General features: G+C 39.3%; 2 protein-coding genes across 9 annotated transcripts in view; both read left to right on the top strand.

Moving 5' to 3' along the window:
- LOC129456285 (uncharacterized) overlaps nt 1–9,524 on the top strand; it is a 28,891-nt gene extending 19,367 nt beyond the window's left edge. The window contains exons 3-4 of the mRNA XM_055222212.1: nt 6,735–6,867; nt 9,429–9,524. Coding sequence (XP_055078187.1) covers nt 6,735–6,867; nt 9,429–9,524 — 229 coding nt within the window. The remainder of the gene's footprint in view (nt 1–6,734; nt 6,868–9,428) is intronic.
- Nucleotides 9,525–22,707: 13,183 nt separating this feature from the next.
- The window catches only part of tjp1b (tight junction protein 1b), a 31,161-nt gene continuing 27,370 nt past the window's right edge, over nt 22,708–26,498 (top strand). For 3 of the 8 annotated variants that reach the window (XM_055222287.1, XM_055222288.1, XM_055222291.1), the window contains exon 1: nt 22,714–22,935. The gene's annotated coding sequence lies outside the window, so the exon portion shown is untranslated. Of the gene's footprint in view, nt 22,936–26,498 lie in introns of all 8 variants that reach the window. The other 5 variants (XM_055222289.1, XM_055222292.1, XM_055222286.1 and 2 more) reach the window with 4 other exon arrangements.

The following is a 26,498-nucleotide window of genomic DNA, read 5'->3' on the forward strand; positions in this document are numbered from 1 at the left end:
CATAGCACAGGAGCTTGATAACTGAATGCTCTCCCTCCCACTGTACTTTTGGACACTCTAGGAACCACTAATAGTCCTGCATTCTGAGAGCGGAGTGCTCTGTTTGGCTGGTACGGGACAATAACATCTTGCAGATAGGATGGGGCCATACCGTTTAGGGTTTTGTATGTCAGGAGGAGGACTTTGAATTTGATTATAAGCTCGACAGGAAGCCAGTGCAGATATTTTAGTACAGGAATAGGAATAGGAAGCTTGTATTAGTTTATCAGTTCATAATTTAGTCTTTTGTGCATCTTTGTACTATGCTAATCAAATTGTTATGGTATGAATTTTGGGTGTGCAGTGGCAATGCGCTTAGTGCTCCAGCAATGATGTTGGGTGTTTGGTTTTCATGTTAGTTTAGCTGCCTAATTGGGGGTGCCTTGTGGCCCGGTGAGAGTAACTAGTATTACTCATTTGTTTTGGCATCATGAGTTTGAATCCTTGCTCGAAAAAAATGCCAAAATACCTCCCCTGTTTTTTCCCTTATTTCATGCTAAACCATCACAGCAAAGATGCGTATGGACTTAATATGTCTTTAAACACATTTCTTGAGAATTTTTTATAATCACATAAATGAGGGTTATTATTGTATTACATGCTCTGTCTCAGTCTGAATAATTAGACAACTAGTTTAAAACCTATGGCAAATCATTTCATATAGACTACTTTACAACTTTAAAAAGTGGGTTTTTAAGTATTTGTGGAAAAAATCACTGTGAAACTCATTGTCTGGTAAAAAGTGAAAATGTAACCCTTAAGGGTGGACACTCCAATATTGCGCTTTGTAAAAAAAAAAAGGTAAATTTCTGCTATCTATGCATTTCTTTACACATTACTTTGGTAAGCTGTCCAGTTCTTCGCTTTACATGTAAATTAAGTACTTACAACTTCAAGTTACTAAAAAGCAACAATGAACAAAACCTCAAAGCTAATAGAAAATCCAATTAGCTTCTTAGTTTAAAATCTCTTGGTGCATGAAACGGTTGTCCTCAAAGTGAATCTGTTCTTCAGTTGTGTGTCCTCTGTTCTTTCTTGCAACGGCCAGGGCTGCTTCTCTTGTTAAGTGTTATATTAGCGGTGGCCAAGATGGACTGAGTGGAGCGTAACATTGCCTATTGACCTGCTGATTAAGCACTACCCATTATTGCTGGGACCAAATGTACCTGATCGGTCCTGAAGGCAGACTGCGAGAGAGATAGAGAGAGAAAGAGAGAGGGAGTGCATGTAAATGTGTGTGCCTATTCTTCATAATGGCACCGGGCATCTGCTTGACCTTATCTGTGAACTATGCTATCATGGAGCTACACTGGACGCCTCAGGACATCACAGGTCTCTCAGCATTGATCTTTGTCCATGAGCATTGATTTTTGTCCATTTTCTGGTCAAGTGGATTTTCTTTTGTTTACAAAGACCTCAAAGGACCAATACAATCGTCAATGCGGGGTTAAGATGGCAGCCACTGCATTAGAAAACCCATGTTAAGCAGATTTATAAATATATGTGTGTGGCTGTAATTGAATTAATTTACAATTATTTACTTGAATAATCCACATCAATAGTCACAGTCAACCTCTTTGTATCAATCCTTAATCCAGATAACTGAAAAATTGAGTGAGGCAAATGACATACTGAACAGAAAACCACCTTCTTAAAATACATTATTTATGACAATATAACACTAAGAACACAAAGACTTAAATGGCCCTTATAACCAGTGTTCACTCATTAGAGGCAAGGTGCGTTAAGTGTCTTGCTCAAGGACATATCCGCAGTTTGAATAGAAGTTGTGAGGATTTAAAGATTTCTATTATCAAATTGTCTGTTGGACATTTTCTACCGTTCTCAAATGGCTGTTACTGTCCACTTTACACAATATGTCCTAAAATTCTGTTTTGGTGGGAAAAATCATAAGCAGAAGAAGACGTGCTTGTTTCTGCTATACGGTTTTAATCTATGACACTTGTGAATCAGTATGTCATCATTTTAAATTGCAATATTGAAGAAACAAGCCTAGTGACTTGTGTGTTAGAAAATTGCGGTGCCCAATAGGAGGTGACACTGCCATAAATGTCATCATAACAAAGAGTGGCCCAGTTGTTGGTTGATGAATATATGCAGAACACATTGGCAAGTAGCAGATTTTACCATTTGTACCAAAATGACTCCAAGACGCTGTTCAATCTTATGTGTATCACCCACTAAGAAAATAAAATTGGAGAATGAAGTAAGTACAGAGCTGTGGGCATATACTGGTGGTGGTGAAAACGGGTAGATCGGAGCAATAACTGTTTTACTGTCTTACAGGAGTATAAAGATTATTCAGACATGCATGAACCATGCTAAATACAACTTTGCAAGGGTAAATGAGAAGTGGAAACAACTACAACATGTTTTTAAAAAGTTAATTTTGCATAATAGGTCTGTTTTAAGACACCAACATGTCTTCAGTATAAAATTTCCAAATGCTAAATTGCATTCTCCCTCAATCCTGAGGCAAAACACCTGCGTTTATGTGGAAGACAAATGCATCACAAAAGCAACATGACTTCATTCACTGGCTGTTATATCTGCTGTTACTGGCACTATGTTTCACTCCAGTCTCACATCTCTTTGGCTGGAGTCCATTTCTGAATCAACATCCAAGAAATGAGTTTGTGAATGTGAAGAAGCAGGACCGGACCCAGCTGTTGGTACTATACTGGCATCTGTTTGACTGTTTAACCATATTACATTTCATGGCCCATTCAGAAAACCTTTGATTTGACTCCTACTCCCATTATCATCTTACGGCACTGTGTTATCGAGTGAAGAGTTTTCAAGTTATATGGCCATGGCACAGATTGGTAGTATCTCATTGACAGTACGGAATGAATGCATTGTAAGCACTTTGAGTATCTTTGAAGGTGCTATTGGTGGTTTTCAGATTCTACAATGCGATGCTGCCTGTCGTAACGGGTGGGGTTGGGAGGACCAAAGACGTGCAGACTCGGGGCAGATTTATAGTGTTTATTTACAAAATGGTGAAATTCAGTCTTTAATAGTTCATTTAAAACACACGAGGAGCAGGGAGCGGGAGGCAGACCAGGCGGGAGTAGTGCAGAGCAGGGACGGGAAACCAGGACCAGAACGAGGACAGGATCAGGACGAGACCAGGGCAAGCCAAGCAGGGATGTCCAGAGCGGGCACAGAAACAGCCAGGGCCGGAGCACGACGGGACCAGGGACAGGGCCAGGGAAGACCCAGCAGGAGTAATCCAGAGAGCGGGAGACAGGGCAGGAGACGGGAAGCAAGCCGGAGACCAAGACCAAATAGGAGGCAAGGCAGAGGGGGGGACTGTACCGGAGCTGGAGCGCAGAGGCAGGAGCAGGAACGAGCGAGAGCAGGAATCTGGAAGGTGGCAAAAATCCAATGAGTAACAGGCAGACAGGTAACAAAATTGCAAAAACTACGCTGGAGCATCACGTTGACACGCGGATGATCTGGTCCCGAATGTCTTCTCCCCGCTCCTCTTATCCACGGCAGGTGGTGATGATTACCCTGATGGGACACAGGTGCGCGCGGGAGGAGCCGAGAGTACTGCCCAGCTCCAGGTTCAGGCAGGTGAGGGAGGGGGGAGAGCACACAGGGAGGCACAACAGGAACAGAAATACATGCATCATGACACTGTCATACTCTTAGAGTATGACAGCATCACATCTGTCTCTTGGGAGGGCAAGAGACAGTTTTCCCTATTTACTACATTATACTTTGCCACGAAATATAAAAAATGGTCACAGTATTACAGCAAATATCTTAACAATATTAATTTTAGACGCCTCTCATCTCTGTTGAATAGTATTGGCCTATGGAATGTTGCGATATAATCTGAAACCCAGAAATATATATTCAACACATTATTACAGTTGAGGAAAGACATCTGCAACAAACCTGACACAATTGATGCTAGTGTAGAATTAATTCATGTACGTATTGTTTTTTCACATTTTATTCTTTATTTTTTGATTTTTTTTTTACCTACCAATCCATTTTTGGAGCACAAAATAAGCCCTGGTACCTACCGAGCATCTCTTCTCATTACTCTTATTGACTATATATTGTTTACAAACACCATCTGAGGTATGACTATAATTGACTGCACACATACCATAGTATTGAATGCTTTTACCCTGCATTTCCAGCCAGTAAGCACCTCCTATACGCTCCAGGCGAGTATTGAATTAATGCGGATGGGAAAGTGAAGGTGATGCTTGCTTCCCCACATCTTTTTGCTCATTCGCTTCTCTCATAATTTCCCCTTGCTGAGTCTCCAAACCGCGGGAATTGCTCTGGGCTTGCTGCTGAGCCCGCTAATGGATATCTACTGCCGCTGTGTAGTGTAGATAGGATTTTACCCCATTGTATATAGTGTTAGGTAAATCCTCATTACAGATAGCTGTCGTCCACTATGACACTGGAGGAAAAGCGCTGAGTAAAAATAGGGGTGGGTTGAATTAGAGGTGTGCGTTAAAGCTTTTTGTGAGCTAAATTGGGCAGCGAGGAAGGAACATAGTGATCTGTAGCAGGTTAAATCGATATATATTAGAGCACTGCACAATACATAATCTAAGTTAGAAAGATTTTGAGAACATAGACCTCTGCCAAGGCATTAAGGTTAAAGGCGTTGTACCTGAGTTGTACTGTCTTCAAAAAGTGAAAACAGAACTTTAGGGTTTGTTTTAAGTGCTTTGCAGATGTTATTCCACACTTACCCTATGCATTGAGAGCATGCCAATTATTACAGCTATCAGAGGTGAGCTTTGCAGTAATGGTTTTGCTAACAACAACAAGCATGCTATCAGCACACTTCTTGAGTCTCGGACAATAAAAATCCTTTATAATTAGATGCGGGCAGTACACAGCGGTCTCTTTTTGACCTCAAGAGCTGCTTTTACAGTATATCTGTTTACTATACATGGATTAGGTTGATGGGGAAAACCGAAGCAAACTCCGTTGGTAAGGTTTGGGAACTGAACCTTGGAATACAGTTACTTAGCTTTCTATATATCATTGGTAAAAATAAAGTGGCCATTTGTCTTTTTTCAACTTTCCTAATTTTTCCAGTTCTTTAAAGATATGAGGCCTATACAAATCCTTCAGGAAACCTTAATTACAATTTAGAACTTATATTTTTTCTGTGGCATTTTAATGCAATGACGCAAAAGACAAAGAAGAAGAGGGCTCCACGGTTTGTAAAGCTCCAGCAGTGCTTCTTAAGTGTGTCATTGACTAAGGCTAGAGCAAGTCCACTGAGGATTGGTGATGGGTCAGCCAAATCTGTCTCCTTACCAAGAGTCAAGCAGATCACTAAATGTGGACCTATCCACTGCCTACAGGGTATATTTGGCATTAAGTCACTCTTTTTAGTTGTAGGCCATTTTGTCCAGCAGCAGAGACTGGTCTATAGTAAAGCCATTGTTCTTGCTGTAACCTGGTTTGATCTGAGATTGTCCTGTAGATATTTTTGAGCCACAAGAGGAATTACTTGGCCACACTAGTTTACACATTACTATATAATAACAAAGAGCATAAAAATCTTAATAAAATTCAAAATCTTTTAAGTGGCAAAATAGCAAAAGATGTGTGTCGAAAAAATTTTTAATATCCAGATTTGTATGTGTACAAAGTTGAATAAAATAGAATATAGTAAATACATATAAAGTGTATCTAGGCTATGTACAAAAGATGGTGTAAGGAATGAGAGGCTTGGAGCAAACTTGAGTACATTTTATCCATAGATTGCATAGTCTATTCTTGAGAGACCAGACAGGATTCAATGCAAGACGAGCAACTGTCTATTAGTCACAGACGTATGTATACATAGTTCAGGCAACTCTAGTGTTAGACATGACTGAAAAAAGGCCCTGACTGGGCCTAAGCAATCTTAAAACATAAACAATAAATATTTGTCAAATCCTCCAGCCAGGTACAAGGGGCTACTGTGCTACGGTAATTACCCCAGTAGCACTGATAGAACTAATCAATGAAATTTCCCAGTGGGACAATAAAACTAATTAATTGTCAAAGGACAATTCTGAGTCACTCACTTGCCTACATATGCATGTCTTAAGATCATTGGTATAAGCCCCACAGAGGAAAGAAGAAAGCTTATGTTATTGTATGATTGTTACGGATACTAACATTATTACTGCTATTGCAACTTGTTTTGATGCAACACAACTGGTGGATGACTACTTGGTTGACACACACCATCATTCAGTCTCTTACTGTCAGCATGTGCATCTAGATCAAGCTACATGTATTCATCAATGTGGTATGTGTCAAAAATATTATATATGTAATACAGTAAGAAACTTAATGAAATAGATTGCAATGTTGAAAAAGTTGGAAAGGTAAGACACTAGACAGCATGAATATAAGTGTCAAAGGTCCTCTGGTTCAAGGCTTTCTTCTTCCCACTCCTATTTCAGTTTAAATAATAAAATTTAATTATTCGTTAATGTGCTTAAACCATTAGGTGTATTGGATATGCATGTTTACTTTCCACATGTAGTTATTGTCTAGCTGCAAAAATACAACTAATCTTACCAACATTTTCTGATGCCAGAGATCATAATGTTAGTATATTACTAGGACTGCAAAATTGATATTGCATCCCTATATAGTACTGATGTTACCTTCTCTTTGTCCATCAGGATCCACCCGAGCCCCACTGCTGGCTCTGGAGCATCATCAAGTCACGGAAAAGGCAAACCATCACTGCGCCGCATCAAAGGCCGCATTCACCGCAGCAAGAGCCTGGACAGCATTGACCTGCTTGACTCCAATGTGAGTATAATACCGTCCAACACAAACACAGCTAACAATGAGCTTCTATGAGAGACAGTCTGCAAATGAAAAGTCCACACTAAGTCCACACTGTCTGCAATGAATGAAAATCTAGGACACTAGAGGACTTTATTCTGCCTTGGTTATTTCACTTGTTACAATGCAATGCGTCTTACTTCAAGCGTCATTAGCTGCCAATTGAGTGAGAAAATAGCATTTGCCCCAATGATGTGGAAGAACAACTTTTTTTAATCTAGTACTAATTAGTAAATTAAGAACAACATAACAGTTAGAACAAACTACTCAGAAATGTTGCAATCTATAAATTTTAAAAACCATCAGACTAAAATACATTGAAGATATACCAAAATGTCTACCCACCGTTGTATACCAACACAACCATATGGCTACTGCCATTTTTTGGTAGAGCAATTCCATTCTTAACTATTTACTACTGCTCCCGCTGCTATCTGTTACTTCTTCTACCTTTCCACCCCTCATGGCTCCTACTTCTACTAGCGCTACTTTAGATACGACAGAAAATGTGTTCAGACCAAAATAATGAAAAAAATTACAATCCACTGCATCTCTACCAAAATGTATACATTTAAACCCTTTAACCAACTCTAAATTATTCATACTTTAAGCCACATACTAAGCCCTCGTGTGAGTATGACTGCAATACTACCTTATCTCTAAAAATAAGATATCAAAAGAATCCCCTGTATTAAATAATTGAAGGCACTTTACAGAATAAGTGCTACTCCCGAGGAGATAACCAACAAACAAACCAGCCGTGAGCAATAACCTGACAACAAGAATCAAAACACTTTATGAAAGAGGAAACAGATCTTTGCTCAGGCACGAAATCCCCCTGGCCCTTCAAAACGTATAAAAGAAAAACTGCTCCAAGTGCACTGAAACATAAAGCTGCAACCACAGTAGAGGACAGTACAGAACAAAAAGGCACTGTGTTTTTGATGAATAGTACAATAATAGTATTTGGACATCAGTGAAAAAATGTTATGGAGAAGCTTGGACGTCATCACTATCCTGGAGTTACCTGAAATGATCTCTTTCATATTTTAGGCCATGTGTGCTATGCATTACATGCATGATGCAGGGTACAGGATATTCATTGTCATAATCATTGACAATGTACACTGCCTAGCTAAAAAGTCGCCAAAAGAATGTCACACTCTAATATTTTGTTGAACAGCCTTTAGCTTTGATTATGGCACGCAGTCGCTGTGGGATTGTTTCGATAAGCTTCTACAATGTCACAAGATTTATTTCCATTCAGTGTTGCATTCATTTTTCATCAAGATCTTGCAATGATGATGGTAGACTCTGACCGCTGCACAAAGCCTTCTCCAACACATCTCAAAGATTCTCAGTGGGGTTAAGGTCTGGACTCATGCTCCCTGAACCACTCATTTCACAATTTGAGCCCGATGAATCCTGGCATTGTCATCTTGGAATATGCCCGTGCCATCAGGGAAGAAAAAATCCATTGATGAAATAACCTGGTCATTCAGTATATTCAGGTAGTCAGCTGACTTCATTCTTTGAGCACAGACTGTTGCTGAACCTAGACCAATATCCAATAGGAGGCTCGTACCTATTTGCTTAGTTAAATCCAGGTGGCGTCTTTTTTTTTTTTTTTGCCAGGCAGTGTATTAAACTGATGTTTTTAGGGATCCTAACAAGAAAAGAAATTATTCCTTTTAAAAAAAACACGTATTAACCATTGGATTTATAGAGTATATAGTATCAATGTACCCAAGGCATGCACACACCACATTCTTACTAGACAAGATGGGTGAAGTGTCTTGCCTAAGGACACAAAGACAGTTTTTGCTGCTGCCACCCCACTGTGGTCCCTGGTATTCCCACTGGTCTCCCATCCAAGTACTAACTAGGCCCAGCCTTGCGTAGCTTCTGAGATCTGATGAAATCAGGGTTTGACAAGCTGATATGGCTTTCAGTAATTGTAACTCCTCTACTATTATTTGAAACCTTTCTTATTACCATTCAGTTTAGCATTTCTGTGGTTTTCTTGTGTAGCCAGTCCTTTTTTCCCAGTAGCCCGCTTAAAGACTTTCTCTGGTAACACATATTCTTCCATATAAAAATACAATTCTAAATGTTATTTTTTTTCCAACATTTTGAGAATATTCATGCATTCCAGCCTTATATCAAAGTGATTCCTTATTGGACTGTAGGATTCAATGTTAGATTTACAGAGCCCTTGTAAAAGAGATGCTAATATAGAAGAATGTTTTCTCCCCAGCTAGTTTATGCCCATTCTGTCCTTTCACTGCTGTGTATCAGATTAACCCTGGGCTTTCTGAGACTTACTGGTACAAAGTGACACTTTTTAGCCCAAGGCCCAACACCACACACAGAATAGTTTTTCTTGTTCTTGCTCCACTGCAGCTATAATTTTTCAAATATTTGTTTTTACAATTTTGTACAAAAAACTCATTTAGTATTGTCAAGGTGCTTATGAATTACATATTGAGTAAGATCATGAAAACCTTCACTTTGGTCCGGTACAGGATGCTGGCTGTGGGATTGCTGGCTGTGGGATTGCTTTAGCCTTTGTCAAACATGTACAAGGACTTCAGCCAGCCAAATTGAGAAGAATCTGGTGAAACCTCTCACTTTTCACAGCCGGCGATGATCCCTTCAGGGCTGTAATGCTAAATTAGCTAGGCTCAGTGGTACAAATGTGCATTACATTTTATTGCCTGCTGGACAAGTAGGAGGACAGTCAGATCCTTATATTATAACCTATGCATAAAATATTTAAGATGATCAGGTGAATGAATGATCAAAATATGACACTGTAAAATATCCATCTTCAGATTTTTGTCTGTGTCATTTGTAAATGCTACTCATACCCGTATATTTTATTTTTGTGTCATAGCTGTTTTGCTGCTCTGGTCACTTTACAGATTCTGCTACTATACACCATTATTGCTTTCAGTATTGCCTGTGTTACAGTGTATTATTACTACTACTTGAGCTGCTATCACTTCAAAAACCTCCCCTACAACTGTTGCTTTCTTTGATAATCATCTGTGTGTAAAAATGCTGATGAGATCCAAGTCTCAAGGTCTGTATATGCAACCTACCTCTGCTTACAAATAGAAGGTGACTTGAAACTTGAAATACTCCAGTCTTTTAAACACTCCAAGGTTGGTGCACTGATGTTTTCCTTGCTCTAATAGTCCCTAAATCGCGATGAAAGGGCCTTTGGTGGTGCGTCTTTAAAAGTCATAAGGTGTAATAACTCACAAAGCGGTCCATTAGAGCTTTGATGTGCACAAATCAAACAGGACGTGGACAGACACAGGCAGTGCAGTGATACATGTGCTTGTTGTTTGAGCTGCCGGGCCTTGCTCCCAGGGGAGTTTTATCGTGTTGACAGCAAAGATAGCGCTATGACTCCACTCTGAATTTAGATACGTCTCATTATAAGATCACCACAAAACCTCTGCGCCTGTTGAATTATTGATACCGAAGCTGGTCAGCAAAACCCACGCCACACATGCATCAAAACAACGTCAGCTGCTTTCTGCTGATACGCTGGATGCATAGCCACTGTGAACTTAACTAAAAGTTTGGAGTTTAAGAAAGTTATTTATTATAGATCTAGAGCTAAGTAATGCAGTGGTGGAAAAAGTACTTTTTTTGCACACTTTGGACAATTATGACACTGCACTGGCAGAACTGTATGTACACAGTACAGTACTGTGCTGTGCACAGTAACTCCTATGATTTTAAATGTAACTATAACAAATATAATGTAACAAATATACCTAGAATTATACTCAAGTAGAAGTAAATGTAGTTTTAAAAACACAGGAAAAGTGAGAGCACTCTGAACAGGTGCTCCTCAAGGACAGGCCAAATGCTAGCAAACAGTGAAAATGATCAAGTTAATACAAAAACTAAATGTGACACGGTTAAAAAAGCGTTCAAAAAGGTCCAAGGCACTCTGTTAATAAAGATAAAAGTCTTTATTGCTTAAATGGGACCAGCCAATGCATTTCAACACAGGTTGTGTCTTTGTCAATATATGAGAAATTTGTTTAGCATACTTCTATTTATTTCAGCTCAGTTTTAGTGTACTATATACAGTGCTCTTTTATTTGGTGCCAGCTATAGCTAAATTTGTAAAAAATAAATAAATAAATAATAATAATAAAAGTGTGCCCACTTTTGCCAATGGTTTTGGTTCAAGAACTTCACTGCTTAAGTCCTACAACTTTGCTATCTTATGTTCATTTCAAATTAGCACCTGACATGACGTATATGAAGCCCCAGCTGTTGTGTCATCCATATGTATTCTCCTGTGCTCCCTCTGAGTGTCCCTCTGTCATTTGTCCCTATATCCTACCACTTCACTCTCCTTTCCAAACTACACAGGAGGCCACTCTGCCCGCCTCAAATCCGATGCGTTGTGCTGGCTCTAAGGGCTTCTGGCTTCTTTCTTTCAGCTGTATATTTCTTTTGTACGTGTCTGTGTGTGCACTGGAGGAAAACTTGCTGACTATAGCTCGAAGCTCAAATGCAGCTGATGGAAGTAACGGTCCGCCTTACAGTGAGTGATGAGACTGCAGGATGCTGAGGAGAGGAGAGAAAAGCTTTCCCCATATCGCATCCAACTAAAATGTCATGCAACAACTAACTGTGGTCTTCCCCTGATTTAAAATTACAAGAACATATTCATCAGGGCACTGTATGATTTTAGGTCCATAACTATCATTGCCCATCAGAGCTGGGTAAATAATCAATAGTAGTTAAGACTTTGTTTATATTGATTGCTTCTTTTGATTGCTTCTCTCTCTTGATAGTCAGGGGAGAGGAGGACTCTGGCCACAGGCCCACTCCCCTGCTGTCATTTGTGTTGGCAAGCAGCGCCCCGGTTCACAGAAAGCTTGAATCAGATTTTAGTGCAAAGGCTGCAGAATCACAGTGGAGAAGGAGAGAACTATATGGCCTGTATGCACCCATTGCCTTTTGTGTGGAGTCTATTTGTCTCCACTCATCGACTACACTGTGCTAAGTATGAAGCTCTCCTCTGCCTTGGGAGGTGGCATTGGTTCACTTCGTCAGAAATATGGCTAACGGGATGCCTGTCTGGTATAACATGATACTGTTTTGATGACTGGAGGGTCCTGAGACAACACTAGAAAATTGCTTGGTTGTCCTAGCACAAATAAATGATATATGACAAAATACAAAATTGTCTTCTATAGGATGTATGAACATTAGTTGTGATAATTATTAACAAATAAAACAGCAGTATCTAACCCAAGTTAAGACATTATCACCACCCGCCTTATTAGATTAAAAAAACATCTTAAACTTTTGAACTATAATGCTTGTTGCTCATATTGCATTGGGGCACATAGGTAAGCCTTCATTCTTGTTCAGAGCAAATTTTGTCTGTTATTGACAATCCAGCCATCATAATTTGTAGCTTGTTAGAAAGCTAAATAATATATTTTTCCACTAAATCATTCACTTTGATTCATTTATTGCTACTATTTTTCATCATTTAACGTAACGTTCATGTTTACATAAAACTGGCTTCTTTTTTTTAAACTCATGCTTTAAAATTGTACAGCAGTGTATATACTGTTGTTGACCTGTTCTTGAATAGCAGCATTATTAGTTTTCACTGATTTTACTGCTGAAAACATTTATGCAGGCTTGGGACTGCTTTAAAGAGTCTATTGTCTTGGCTGGCGGTCCCTTGTGGTCATATTATGCAAAAGGCTCTATTTGCTTAGTAACCTTTTACATGCTGTGATTTGGGGGATGTGTGCATTTTGCTTGCACCATTTTACTGCTCTGTCAGCTGTTTGCGGATAGCGTTCAAAGGGAAGCCTGCTGCAGCGGCTTTATCCAGGTGAGTTGTAGGAGAGTGGCACGGGTATATCATCAAGACCAGATAAAACACCTAAAAGCCAAGACGAAAAACTTAATCAAATTAATTACTCCTTAACAGATCAGGATCAGTCACCTACCAAGCTGTAGCTTTTGGTCTTAATCTCCCATTATTCCGGCTTGCCCCATTCCGCTCTTAAAAAACCTTGGCTGCAGTCTACCCAATGGACAGCGGCACTCCCCCCTCTCTCCCTCTCTAACCACAGCCAAAAAAGCCCCAGCTAAGCATTTATTCGCTGCTCAGTCTTCGGAAAGTGCTGTAGATGCATTTACACAGAAGGAAGCAACTGCAGCTGAATTAACCAATCTGCATATTCATTGCTCCCGTGTGATAGTGGAGGTAGGTGAAGGCGCACAGGAGGGATGACCCCAGTCACAGACACAATAGGCTGAAAGCATTATCTGATATTAAATTCTAATGTCCCAGTCTTGCTTTCAAGGGGAATTGTTGTGGTTGTGTGTTGGTTCGGGACAATTCATGTGAATGTGAGAACAAGTTATTTTATTTGTAATGTCATAAGTCAGCGCCTATGTGAAGGATTCTAAAATGTTACTTTTCTTTGGATAGTAGGGGTGAATATTACTTTGATTTAGTATGAGGATGGATGTTCACACTTGTGTCATATGTAGTAATTGCCTCAAATTAATTTGGCACAGCTCCCAACTACACCAAAAATGTTATTTTTCATACCTACTTCTGTTTAAGGAGTGCAAACATTTTTGCATTATATTTTGGTTGTCCCATGCTATGTATTTTAAGTAAATATAAAGATTTTGTAATGTGAACTACCTGAGTCAACCTTCACTCAGATGTATTCTGACACCACAATTTCTCACCAGTAGTAGTCAGCTATAGCTGATCCACAGCAGTTTTGTTAGCTGGTTTAAATGGTTAATTGGCTATTGTTATCTCCATGGAGGTGCTGTAAGTTTAAAACAAAGATGCCAAAGATGGTTTTACGGTTTAGCTTTTATTTGCTTTAACAGGTTTTATTGGTCTAGGACTACTAATATTAATATCAAATTGACCATTTTACATGTTTTTGTTTTCTGTTGTTATCTGGCTCTGCAGCACTTTAGAAACTGTTTGGTTTATAAAATGTGCTATATAAACAAAGTGGATTTTAATTTGCTTATGACGCTCAATTTTATGATAGCTATAACATTCTTTATAAGCCACAAATAAACGTATTTAGCAAAATGTTTTGTGTAAAAGATAATTAGCCTGGTACAGCTTGAACATTTTCCTCCACTCAAGGTGTAGACATTTAAAATGACTGGTTCAATGATGTTCCTGAAATGTCAGTAACCCTGGAAATTAGACTGCCCTATTACATACACTACATACAGTATACTGTGCTATAGAAAAACAACAGGGGTAGAGACAGAGATGGGGAGGAGTGGAGCGTGGCAGAGGGTGGGCACAGGAGATTTATCACAGCCAACATTGTAGGAGGTTGTACTGGGAGGAAGGGGAGATGCTGTGATTGGAGCAGCATTTTTTTTTTCGTAGGTGAGTTGGATGTGTTATGTAAGAGGTAGTTGGAGGGATAAATAATTTTGTCCTATAGGTGATGAGCTCTAGGGGGAGGGGTGCGGGGGCTGGAGGTGACCGTATGGGATGCTGAATACGCCGTGCATGTTGTGTGGTTGTGCCGTGGAGAGGGCGTGACAGATGTTAATTTTCTAGGGGCAGCCATTCAAGGTCTGATAGGACATATGGCAGGTCACTGTAGGCACTGTCTGAAGCCATTATGTCACTCATTATGGACCGCGCTGGCACTGAAGTATGGGATAGTGAGCTTTATTGCATTGGAATAACCACACATAGTTTTGACCTTGCGCACAGAGCCTATTTTATTGGCATTTTTCCTACACGTATAAGACAGGGGATCAAACTGCTATACTTCCTCATGTACGCTTTATAGAACATATAATAAAAATGAGAGAAAAGTGATAAAATAAGTTGTATAAAGGTGAAAAAAGTAGTAAAGAGTACAAAGGACAAAAGTCCAGGTTCACTGTTCACTGTTCACTGTTAAACATGGATTTCACAAAACGTATTGTACATGGCAACTATGTGGATAAAGTAATTTGTTATTACAATTTTTGCTTTACATTATTATGTGACACCATAAATCAAAAGTAACATAATGGTGCTGCCTGGTAGTTGAGTGGTCTAAGCTGCAACTCATGTACCAGGCTGTGTTCTGGTCTCAGCATTGTTATATTTGCTGAATGCCCACCCCACTCTTTACGCTCATTTCATGCCATACTGTCCTGTTAGATAAAGTCTACATGTAAAAAATGTAAATAATAAATAAGTCAATGGACAAAGAACAAACAAAGAAACAGCTAAACTAAGATTTTCAATAATGGTTAGATTACTAAGATTGCTAAAATTTCTTCCTGGCAGCGTGTTTAGTGCTCAGAATCTCAAAATGTTTATTAATAGCCACACAGACAATGGGCGGAACTGCTTTCAGTACAGCATTTTAAAAAGAAGCTTACATCAGTGTGCCAATATGTAGATGAATTTCTAATTTCCGATTAGCAATTTACTTTTTTTATCCATTTATGGTTTGGAGCTCTCACCTCACGTACAAAATATAGTCAGAGGGGAATTTTTTTTTTTTTTTTTTGTGCTGATGTTAATTAATTAATTTGTTTTGATTGTTGTGGCCATGTATATTAACTAACATTCAACTGTAAAAGTCCAGTGCACTATTTTTCATCTGTAACCCTAGACAGATGTAGAGTGTTCTGATGTATCAAGATGTAACAAATATTTTGTCTAGTTGTTAGTTGATATTGACCCAAAGCATCATTTATCCAGCTAATTTTGTCATATTTTACACTCCCCAAGAAACCTATTTGAACACAACCCAATTGACTGCCCATTTTTAAACGTGTGTAATAAACCTACAGAGTCCTTGGCCTGTCGGAGATTTGAAGAAAATGACAGGTGCTCCTGAATTGTTTTTATGGTCAAGCCGCTGTCCCTCATCTGCAACAAATCATTTTATGAGACAAGACTCAGTCCACATAAATCCCAACAACTCTATTGACTTTTGCACTTGATTTACAAGGGCTGCCGGCCACAGCAACTGTGGAATACATGACAGCATCTTCGCCATTTGTGCAATGTCTAAAAATTATATTAACAAATGTGTCTCAATCTGGAATTATAGTTATTGTCCCATGCTTTAAAACAGGTCTATTGGTTGCAGATTAGACTCATTTAAGCTCGGGGTCAAGTGAAGGACAGCCTGCAGGGTGATGTAATATTGGTAGGATTCAAGATGGTGGCCGGCCGTGGAGCATGAAGAATGGAGTGGGTTCTCTAGACAACTTAATCAATCACTACCTCTGACAGCCTCTCTCATGGATGCTATAGGTGGATTACATGGGTCCTTGATCGATTATGAGAGAATGAAACTGGATTGTTTTTGTAGAGGTCACCCTTTTTGGTGATAGAGTTGGATTCGGTATGAAACAACTGTTCCTGGCATATTGTTACATAATGCATGATAATGAAGACGACATGTGCAGCTGGGCTCACACTTCTTGTAGAAAACATGCGTGTGAATAACATTTTACTTCCGTGCAAGACAAGGCAGGCGATACAGTCCACCTAATATACCGTATGCTTCAAACTGAATTTCCACAACAGCTGACCTCATCAAATCATAATAAAAGATGGAAATATGTACTTTTATGTTGATGCAGATGGCCTTAATGTTTCAAACAGTCACATGACAGAAGTATGCATGGGTTCAAAGTAGTGAGCAAACTCCCATTCATCTCCAGTGTCTTACCTTAAATGTGTTGTTATTGCATTTTTAAACTTTATATGTCTGAGGTTTTATGAGCACCTTGTTATCTTAGTTCTGGTTCATATTTCATTTTTTTATTTAATGTTATAAAAAAGTAACAAAATATACCCAGCATATAGTCACTGGTTTGGCTAAAAATAGACAAACATACATGTCAAACAAATTGCCAAAGTTTGTAGATCTCTGTTTCAGTTGTCACACTCAACATTTTAACCTATTCTACTGTAAAAATGAAATAATTAGTTTATTTTATTAGTTTGCTTGTTTGTTTATTTTTTGTTTATTCAAGGATCCTTAGAACTACCCTCCCTAAATCAGGCATGCCCAAACTGTGGCCCGGGGACCAAATGCAGCCCACAGACCAATTTTTCGTGGCCCTCAAGCTTCCAAGCTTCCGGAATTGGCCCATAATACCTTAAACAGTACTTTTTACTGTATATTTCTGAAAATCTTCTTTAACAAGCCCATATCAAATATTTAATGTGTCTCACTGAGGATGTAAGCATGAATAAAGATCTAGTGGTTCAGTCTAACTTGTAATAATAACACAGATTTGAAGTATTCACTGTATTGGTGACCAGTCTATGGCCCTCAATTGGCCCTCGGCTTTGTCTGTGTTTTTATATGTGGCCCTTTATGAGAAAGGTTTGGACACCCCTGCCCTAGATCATTTATCAAGACCATATCGATAACACTGTGTTGAGTGATTTTGGTTTAGAGCATTAAAGTTGCCTAAAATTTGAATATACTCAGTGCATCATTTTTAATACTATATGTAGCGTGAACATGTGTCTCTTCCGTGAGCTGCTGCCTGCTTGTGGACATGGACATATGTGCTGTATGTGGATGCCCAGAGAGGCCCCATATGCCGTTTCAGTCTAAGGACAGTCCCAACATGGAGGCCTCATCTCTGTCTCGTGTTTCCCTGCAACAGTCAGCTGGGTTCACATCACGCACATTTACTCCTGTGTTTGCCTCAGACTGTATTCTCTATAGGGCATCTAGCCCTGACCTGACACAGATGGATAGTGTTCTAATGACGGCCTGTAGAGGGCAGGGTTTTACTACCTAACACCCATGTTTACGTAGGAGACACAGGGCAACCTATATGTGGAACCTGCTTGGTATTTTGACTGAATTACTGTGTAATAGGCGCATTAGGTGTACACAGTTTATTTCAGTCATAAGTGGGTGTTGTAGCAAGCGGTATTAGTAGTATTCTTGTATTGATTATATATATTCAAAATAAATATTAAAAAATAAAATTATGTTTTGAACTGAAATTAATTTAACTGAAATGAATTAGTCACACGTTCCATCATCTTATATTATTGTTTATTTACAATACCATACTACAAAATCCATTCTAGACAACAATGATTTGTTTTATCTCTCAGTTTCATAAACACTACAGGGCAAACGCGAGTAGTGTGTCATCTGAAGACAATAACAAAAACTATTACTGCCATAAGAAATGGTATGAACTCGGTATGTTATAAATTGCACTGGTGACCTGAAAGAAACTTGCACATTCAATATTTGAACCATATGTATTTTCATTACCGGCTTTATCAATAAGATGTCCACCTATAGTTTTGCTCAAATTAATCTCCACTTCATGTGAGAAGATTTATTGTATAGTCTGGCATTTTTGCGCACTGCGGTAATTTACACCTTGGTAATTTTTCCTCTATTTTTCCCCCTGTCCCTTTTACCCCATCACCTGCCCTCTACCCACCACCACAGCCAGCTCTGAGGGGAAATCCTAATTGCTTTGCTCTCATCTTGAGCTATAGGTTGCCCTCACGGGACAAAGCCTTGGAACCGAGGAACCCTCAAAGTAATTTAAAAACCTATTTGATGGAAAATAAACATTATGGACACTTCATTAATTATTTACAGCACAGGTTGAAGTGATTGTGAGGCGATCCTAGATTGGACTGGTGTTTTAATATTTGGGAAATTTGGATAAGGACATCTACCTGGTCTTGGGTAGGTAGCAAATAACACTTTCTAGTTAATTGACAAAGATCATTAATCCACTTTTGCTCCCTGTGTAAATAAGAAAACAATATATCCATATTTTACTTTGCAGATATGCTTTTAACTGTAATGGAATGGTTACTTATGTTTTAGTATTCATGTATAATAAACGAACCAAACATAATTGTGTTACTGAACTTATACGGGGGACAAAATATTTAAAAAAATAAATTTCTGGTAGTTTAGCCTGGAATTTACTGATCTGTCTTTATTAGCATTTGTGTGCAGTTCTGGGATAAATACACTTAAGTGATTGGTTGACTTTTGTGGTCCATGATGCTGAAGTTTGATCCAAAGCGGATTTGGATGTTGACACACAATCCGTTGTCCTGCTTTGGTTGAGGTCACCTGATCTGTCTGACTTCAGCTGTCGGTGGGAAATAAGACAGGGATTAGCCAACATTTGGGAAATCATTGGATATTATTTAGTTCCGCTTTGCTCACAGGCTGATAATAGCACTGAAATGAATCGTTTCCTGTATGTTTGGTCTGGCTATTTTGGTGGCCACAATATCCCACTGTCTCTATGGACAGACTCTATGGACAGTCTCTATGGAGAGTAGATACACAAAAGGCTGCTATGCTTTTTTACTGTATTAGTCAGCCACTGTAGTAGTTATTTGAATTTAGATGACCAGCTTCTTATCTTTTTCCTTTATCGGATGGCTGAGAATCATTACAATTGGGTACAAAGAGATTGTAATATGTCTTACTTATTAACTATTAATTAATCGTTTCTTAAAAATGTTCTGTGAAATGTAATTGTTTAAGTTGGATGCAACACTAGCCATTTTTGCTGTAAGTATCCCACAATTCCCAAAAGATTGCATTTGCAAATAAATGCTGTTCTTACTGAAATACTGGACAACTGGATCATCTGGAATACATTGAATTAATATTATTATTTTCAGTTCTTGCTTTTTAGCACTAGTTGTTTGTCTTATCCCTAATTCTTCTGTAATGTATTATTCATTGTATATTGACACTCATTCATTGTATATTGACACTAACTAGTATGGTTGCCTACTGGCAACCATACTAGTTACATACGGGGGCAGAGTTTTACCCTGCACTATTGCTTGTATAAAACAAAATCCATGCAAAAGTCCTAATGTGGCAGAAGTATTATATTTCTCACATGCTTTACAATACTTGAATTTAAGATATATTTTTGCTGCTTTCAATTTGATAGAGGTCACCCCCATTCTTATAAATAGTGATTTTTCAGTTGTCGTTTTTAATTGCTGACTTCACTGTGTGCTTGCTCTATCTTGAAGTACTGTCTCTTTTCCGCTCTGCAAAATATAACCTACTGTGGCATTATGAAGCTATGAGTGAGCAAGTCCTATAGCAGCTTTGGCTAGTGTCGGGGCAGTCATGTGGAGGTGCTGCTATACTGCTATCACAGAGGTCACTAGTGCCGAATGAGGACACACACAAAAAATACGAAAACACAAGTGTTACAAGTAATTTCAATATGTACCAGCAGCAATATATATTAATTATGAACTATTATCAGGTCTGACTCCTACTCAGTAACAGCTGTTGTGTCCTTGGACAAGACACATTCAACTTTTGCAAATCCAGTGTTTTAGGAAATACTTATAATCTGGTGCTTTTAAGTACTGTGAAGTTTGGTTTGATAAGGTCCTCTTATCAGCTTATTTTTTTAAAAACAGCTCTTAAAACAGCTCTTTTGTTTTGAAACAATCTTGGAATAAAAGAATAGTTCTTCGGAAGCAACACTGCTGTTCCTATGCCAGAGGACACTAATGTCGGCTGAGGACAACCCGCATATAAGCAATCTTAGCGAGTAAATTTGTTTAGGAACAGCTTAGTTACACAACTATTCTGTTGTAAAATATACTAATAAAACAGTAACATTTTAATAAATGTGATGACTAAACCAATTATAGACATAAACTGTTAGTGGAGTTGGTTAAAGATTAAACATTTTACATTTATTGGGGTTTCAAAAAGAATATTTCTCTCAATGCATCTGAACATAATGCAGTCATATTCTGTAGTGGCTATTCTGCAGTTTCATCCATACCAGAGGTCATCCGCGTCAACTGAGGACAATCCTGAAATCTAAAAAAAATAATCTATTGTCCAGTCTCCAGCTTGTTCCATTATGGGATTACACTGATGTGTCTCCAATTTGTAGCAGCAAAAACCTGATAACAAGATAAGACGCATCCAGTTTTGTGTATGAACTTGCATCTTTGGCAGCACAGTGAGACATAACACCATTTGTATCCTCTTCATTTTGTTAGTCCCATTCTCGAGCTGTACAAGTCTTGTCCTTTGATAGCCCCAATCATTAAAGCTTATGGATAGGCCAGATTGCCTACTTGGCTGTTTTTCCTTAACCCTGTATAGCTAAAGTGGTTGACTCATTCGCCACCAGGGCAGTCTACACGTCAACCCGCTGTGAATTTCTAATTTGCTCTTTTTGCAAATGTGCAATTGGTTCCCGCAGTTGTAGTCATACAGTGGTTTGGATGCAGGCTTCTCTAGTTAAATATGCTGATTCTGAAAATTGGCTGCATCATTTTGTTGCTTGGCATGTGAAAGTCTCACTGTGCAGTTGGAGGCAGTGATGCAAACAGGGACATAGAATTACAAGAGAAGAGTACATGTAGTTGCCTGACAACATGACAATCATTTTAATAATAATTCTTTGTTTACTGTTTGATACATTTATTATCAAACATTACAGGCTTCCTCTGTATAAACCTTTTTATTTTGCATGTCTGGGCACCAGAAATCATGCTTTGAAATATTTAAGAGTGGAGAGTTTGTAAACTGCTCTTGTTTGTCTAATACTTATATGACCTTGGCCACAATTCACATTCTTCTATTCAAGATGCACCCGCCCCTCCTCCTCCTCCTCTCTCTCTCTCTCTCTCTCTCTCTCTCCTTCTCTGATCCTCCAATGAAATCCGCAGCGGGTCTCCTTACGTCAGCAACATTGCAGGGGACCTCTGTGCTCCAACTGCCATAACATTCAGCCCCTATCTCCTCCAGAGCTCATTAGTGTCCATAGGTAAAGGTGACAAGAACGGTCACAACACCTCCAAGTGATAAAAGACAACAGAAGGTGCTCTACAGTTTTAGGCCCCTCATCAAAAGCAAGCACGAAAGTCCATATATAGGGTATTAAGAGCTGCTTTGCTGCAGTGCACAATTTACATTCTACTCTTTATTGATTAATTGTGTATACCCCATGGGAACCTGTATTGAGCCCAGTGACTGTAAGCGGGATTTTGGTATCCTCTGCATTTTAAATGGCTTTATGCAGCATGTCATTACTACTTAAGGCTACCTCAGCTTTCCCTATGAAAGTTTCATTTGTTTTACTAGCTTTGACATTCATTCTTTGTGCTTTAATAGCAACTTAGTTTATCAGTGATCCTGATCCTGTTTATTTGTAAAGGCCAATTACAAGTTGACCTATGTGATAACTTTGACCATTTATCAACCATTAACTACAGATAAGCTTGGGCCAGGAGCTCCTACGCTACAGAATATACAGTGTATATGGTTTTTGGGTTATGTTTGTCCTCTGTTATTTCAAAGACAATGTGTCATCTAATAGGTCTAAATCTGCCTTTATTTTGCTTTTTAAATGTAATATTCAGTGGCCTCCGGGATCTCACTCAGTTATTATCTAACCATCCAAATAGTCACACTAAACACATTAAAATATGTGTTTTGTTTTTTCTGCTTAGCGTGACTGTACACCAGGCTATTACAGGCTATTCCTCAGGTGATTCGGTTAGGAGTGGTGTAACGTAGTAAAGAGGTGTACCGTAGTAAATCAACGCATTACGGCTGAGTAATAATAGTCGCATCCATTTTCTAGATGCAAAGGATTGCATCTTTCCTATGATACTCATATAGCCTGTTCTGTGAGCGACAGAGTGTTCTTACGCGGATATGGCGCGGGATGCTGCTGGATCTCTGCTGATGCTGCTGCTGCTGCATACAGCCTCTCCGCATCCTGCCGCCCCCCCGCGGACAAACCCGAATGGTCTGGTCCACATGAACCTGTCAGTGTCGCCGCGGCGGTGAAGGCAGCCGAAGTGTGAGCGCAGAGGGGGGACTGCCTGCCATTGCAGTGCGGCTGCTGCTGCTGCTCTGGAGTCACAGCAGAATACCTCTCCATTCCTCTCCTGAAGGATATTCACAAGTACGTCGTGAGGACCATTGCTTTTAAGAGGTGAATGTCTTTCCTGGCTTATTTTCCGAGTGCGTTACACGGGAGACCATTTTGCTCTCGCAGCAGGAGCAGCCTGGATGTGTCCCTCTGCGGGAACAGGCGATAACGCTGCAAGTGGAGGTAACCGCTACCTCCGCGCTAGCTCAGCTAATTGTTAGCTCCATCACTGGCTAATGTTATCATCTAAATGGTGGTACATGTAACAATGGTTACACTCCCATTTGACGCGCTCTATTCCATGGTTAAGTTTTTGTGTTAGAAAATGGGTTGTGGTGGAGCTGTCATTAGGCGGACTGCTGGCTCACGTCAAGTGCGTCCAGGTAGCGTTAGCCAGGGCTAGCCTTGCTGGCGAACAAAATGTCGGCCAGCTAGAGTTGGTTTGACCAAGGCAGTTTGAAGGGGGTATAAGATTTATTAAGTGCATTGCTATGTGAGATCATCAGAGAGCGGTAACATAAGATCAGATGCCGTAAATGTGGCATCGGTTTTCCTTATTTCAGTGGGGCTCATATGATGACCCACCTTGTTTTGATGATCAGCTAGTAAAACTTGAGTGGTAAAGCTAGGTAGCAGATGGCTAGTGCTAGCTTGTTAGCTGGCGTTGGTTTGGTGACACTTGGTGAATACTAACCCGCCTTTCAGTCTCGGTGAATGGGCAGTAAACCAGAGGCATGCCATTTACCAATGACATCCTCTTTCCTACCACACTAACCTTTGGCCAGATTGATCCAGGATGACTAACTGCCCAGTCACTGGACCAACCCTAAACATGAAATCACCTGTTGAATGTAAATGATGTTGAATGTGATGCTACTTTCTGTAAATGGCTCAGATTTTACACCCACGATAAGATGACAGGATCTTGGTGATAAATTACATGTTAAACACTCTTCTAAACTAGTAACTTCAAAAGGGAATAGTTCTAAACTGTTGGTGGCCACTGATTTTCTTTATTTTGTTTGGTTTATGTATGATAATAATAATGCTTTGGATATATAATGTGCCTTTCCATTGGATTATTCATTCACTACACTACTCTTTGTAGTGCTAAGCTACTATTGTAGCCACAGCTGCCCTGGGTTAGACTGACCAGTATAAGTGTATTTGCATTAAATACAAGCTTGGCAGTCAAGTCAAACATTTGGCCCGGTTAATGAGAAAAACGTCTTGCATTAGGTGAACCAGGAATAGGGTGAAACTGTGTCCCAATTTAGCCCAGTTGAAATGCAATACAAGAAAAGTATACCTTGAATAACACTAGAATATACAGAACTGAAGTGATATGGTAAGCACATACCGTGTGTTCTGTTGAATTTAGTCAAAAAGACAGGTCTGAGCTTGTCAATGTAAATTATATTTCAAGTGCTTGACTGGTCAAAGACAGACGAAGCAATGACTGATATAGATTAAATATTTGTGATATTACATAGTGGTATTACACAGAAATATATTTGAATCTGTACAAGGTAACGCTGTTAAGGCAAACATGTCAGTGGAGATAAGAATATCTAGTGGCCCAAGGACAAGCATACATGTTGGGACAGTAAATCATATCGCCTAAGCTGTCAGGGGAGCAGCAGTCATCTGAGTCAGTTTGATTTTGGAAGGACAAACATGTTCAATATTTCACCTACTTTTGTAAAACACAACTGCAGCAACGTCAGGAAAAAGCATGTCTCACTATAGAGGATGACCTGTTGTAGTTGTATGTGATGTGCTGCATGCTAATTAGCTCAATGCACATTTTTATATGACCACGTGAGTACCATTAAACGTGATGTGTTTCCAAAGCTTAAACTTCATGTAAAAATCCCCATAAAAGTGGTGGTTTATTGATACAAAGCGATCTAATGGATGGCCTTGGGAATGGCTATCTTGGATTAATGCTGTGGCTGTGAGGAGATGCTGGAGAGAGAGCTGTGGCTAAAATGACTTTGAACATGTGTCTCAGCGCCACCGCTAGCCTTGAGCTAATAGTGGGATTAAAAGGAATACGATTTAATAACTTGGTCTACAATAGCCTCTAGTATTCTTCTACAACTATGTATGAGTCAGTTTGCCTAATTCTAATCATTGCGAGGTTTCCATCTGGCATCCGGCAAATACTGGCATTATGTATTTGTTAGTGTAGTTTTGTTTTTCCAAGCATTCTTACTGTTTTAGTCATATTGAGATAGTGGATGAGAAAAGGTAGTGCCCACCTGTGTTTTTTTTTAATCTATTTTGCTTTAGTTAGACTGAAAAATTTCTGAAAATATTTAGTTTTCTATCCTAAAATCAGTATTGCGCTAAATACTACATAAGGATCTGAGCCGAAATAAGACCTTATCAGGAGTAAATTAAAACTAAACCAAAACAAACCATTTCAAAACCAGATTAAAACAAGACTATTGCAGGACTAAGTGTGTCAACTACGAGTCAGAGAACTACATTGGTTAAGCATGTTAATATCAAAGTACAATAAAGTACTTCATGTAATGCAGATTGAGTTCATGATTGCACCCTCTGTCATAGTGAAGTTTTGTGTGCATGAAATGGGCCAAAAACTATTTCCTTTTTACGGAAGTCATCATCATCTCTGCTTCCCAACATTAAACAGTCATTGCAGTGACAGGCGATTAGACCAGGACATCTTAAGAGCAGCAGGCCATCCATAAAGCTCTGGCATTATGTGCTCATTGTCCAATATGATTCTGTTAACAAATGCAATCTTCACGGTTACATCTCCACTGATGCAGATGCTCCTTTTGGCCCCGAATAAATCAGCTCCCTCGTAAATCCCTTTTGAATGAGCTGTGTGGGATTATCAAGGTAACAAGCCCCGCAAATTCACTCATCAATCACATTTTAGTATAAGGACCCTTTTCTCTTCCAGTACTGTAACATCCCTTATCGTTGGAGTTTTTCATTGGTGCCGGCATTCTTGTTTCAATCACGGTGATGGAGGGGAGGCGGGGCCCTTTGGGTCAGTGGCACAGGGCTTATCAGCACATTCCTGCCCCCTCTGTGTTCTGTGTGGGCTCTGATAACTTCCACTGGGGTGATTGGCCTCCAGAGCTGGTTTCCTGGTCCACTTTTCAGGCTTCAGGCTCAGGCAAGTGAGAGCCATTTTCATTTTCTTTCTCTCATACTGTACCTATAGAGCAAATGCTGTTTAGTTTAATATAAGTAGCAAAGCACATATAAATGATGGCCAGCAATAAGGAAGTCTTAGTTTTTATCTTGACAATGTATAATAATCAGTCATTATTTGGTTAATTCATACATAGTTCAGGAAAACTAAGGATTAAGTTTAACTCTGAACAAGGGCACACCACTACACCTAACTATATGCTAATGCTTTTTTTTTTTTTTTTACTCAAAATGTACTGGGTGTGTTCTGTGGGTCACCTTTTTGACACACACTTTACATACTGACTTGACTTGAATAATTCAGACCATGTTGTATAAGTATTCTTAAGTGTTTGTTGCATGTCTATTGGGACGATGACAGGCCATACACAGCCGTTTATCTTGTCTATGGAGCTGTTGGATTTGCAGCTCGGGAGAAGTTGCACAGAGCC

Source organism: Periophthalmus magnuspinnatus, chromosome 6, assembly GCF_009829125.3.
Source record: "Periophthalmus magnuspinnatus isolate fPerMag1 chromosome 6, fPerMag1.2.pri, whole genome shotgun sequence".
In the NCBI taxonomy this organism is placed as follows: Eukaryota; Metazoa; Chordata; class Actinopteri; order Gobiiformes; family Gobiidae; genus Periophthalmus; species Periophthalmus magnuspinnatus.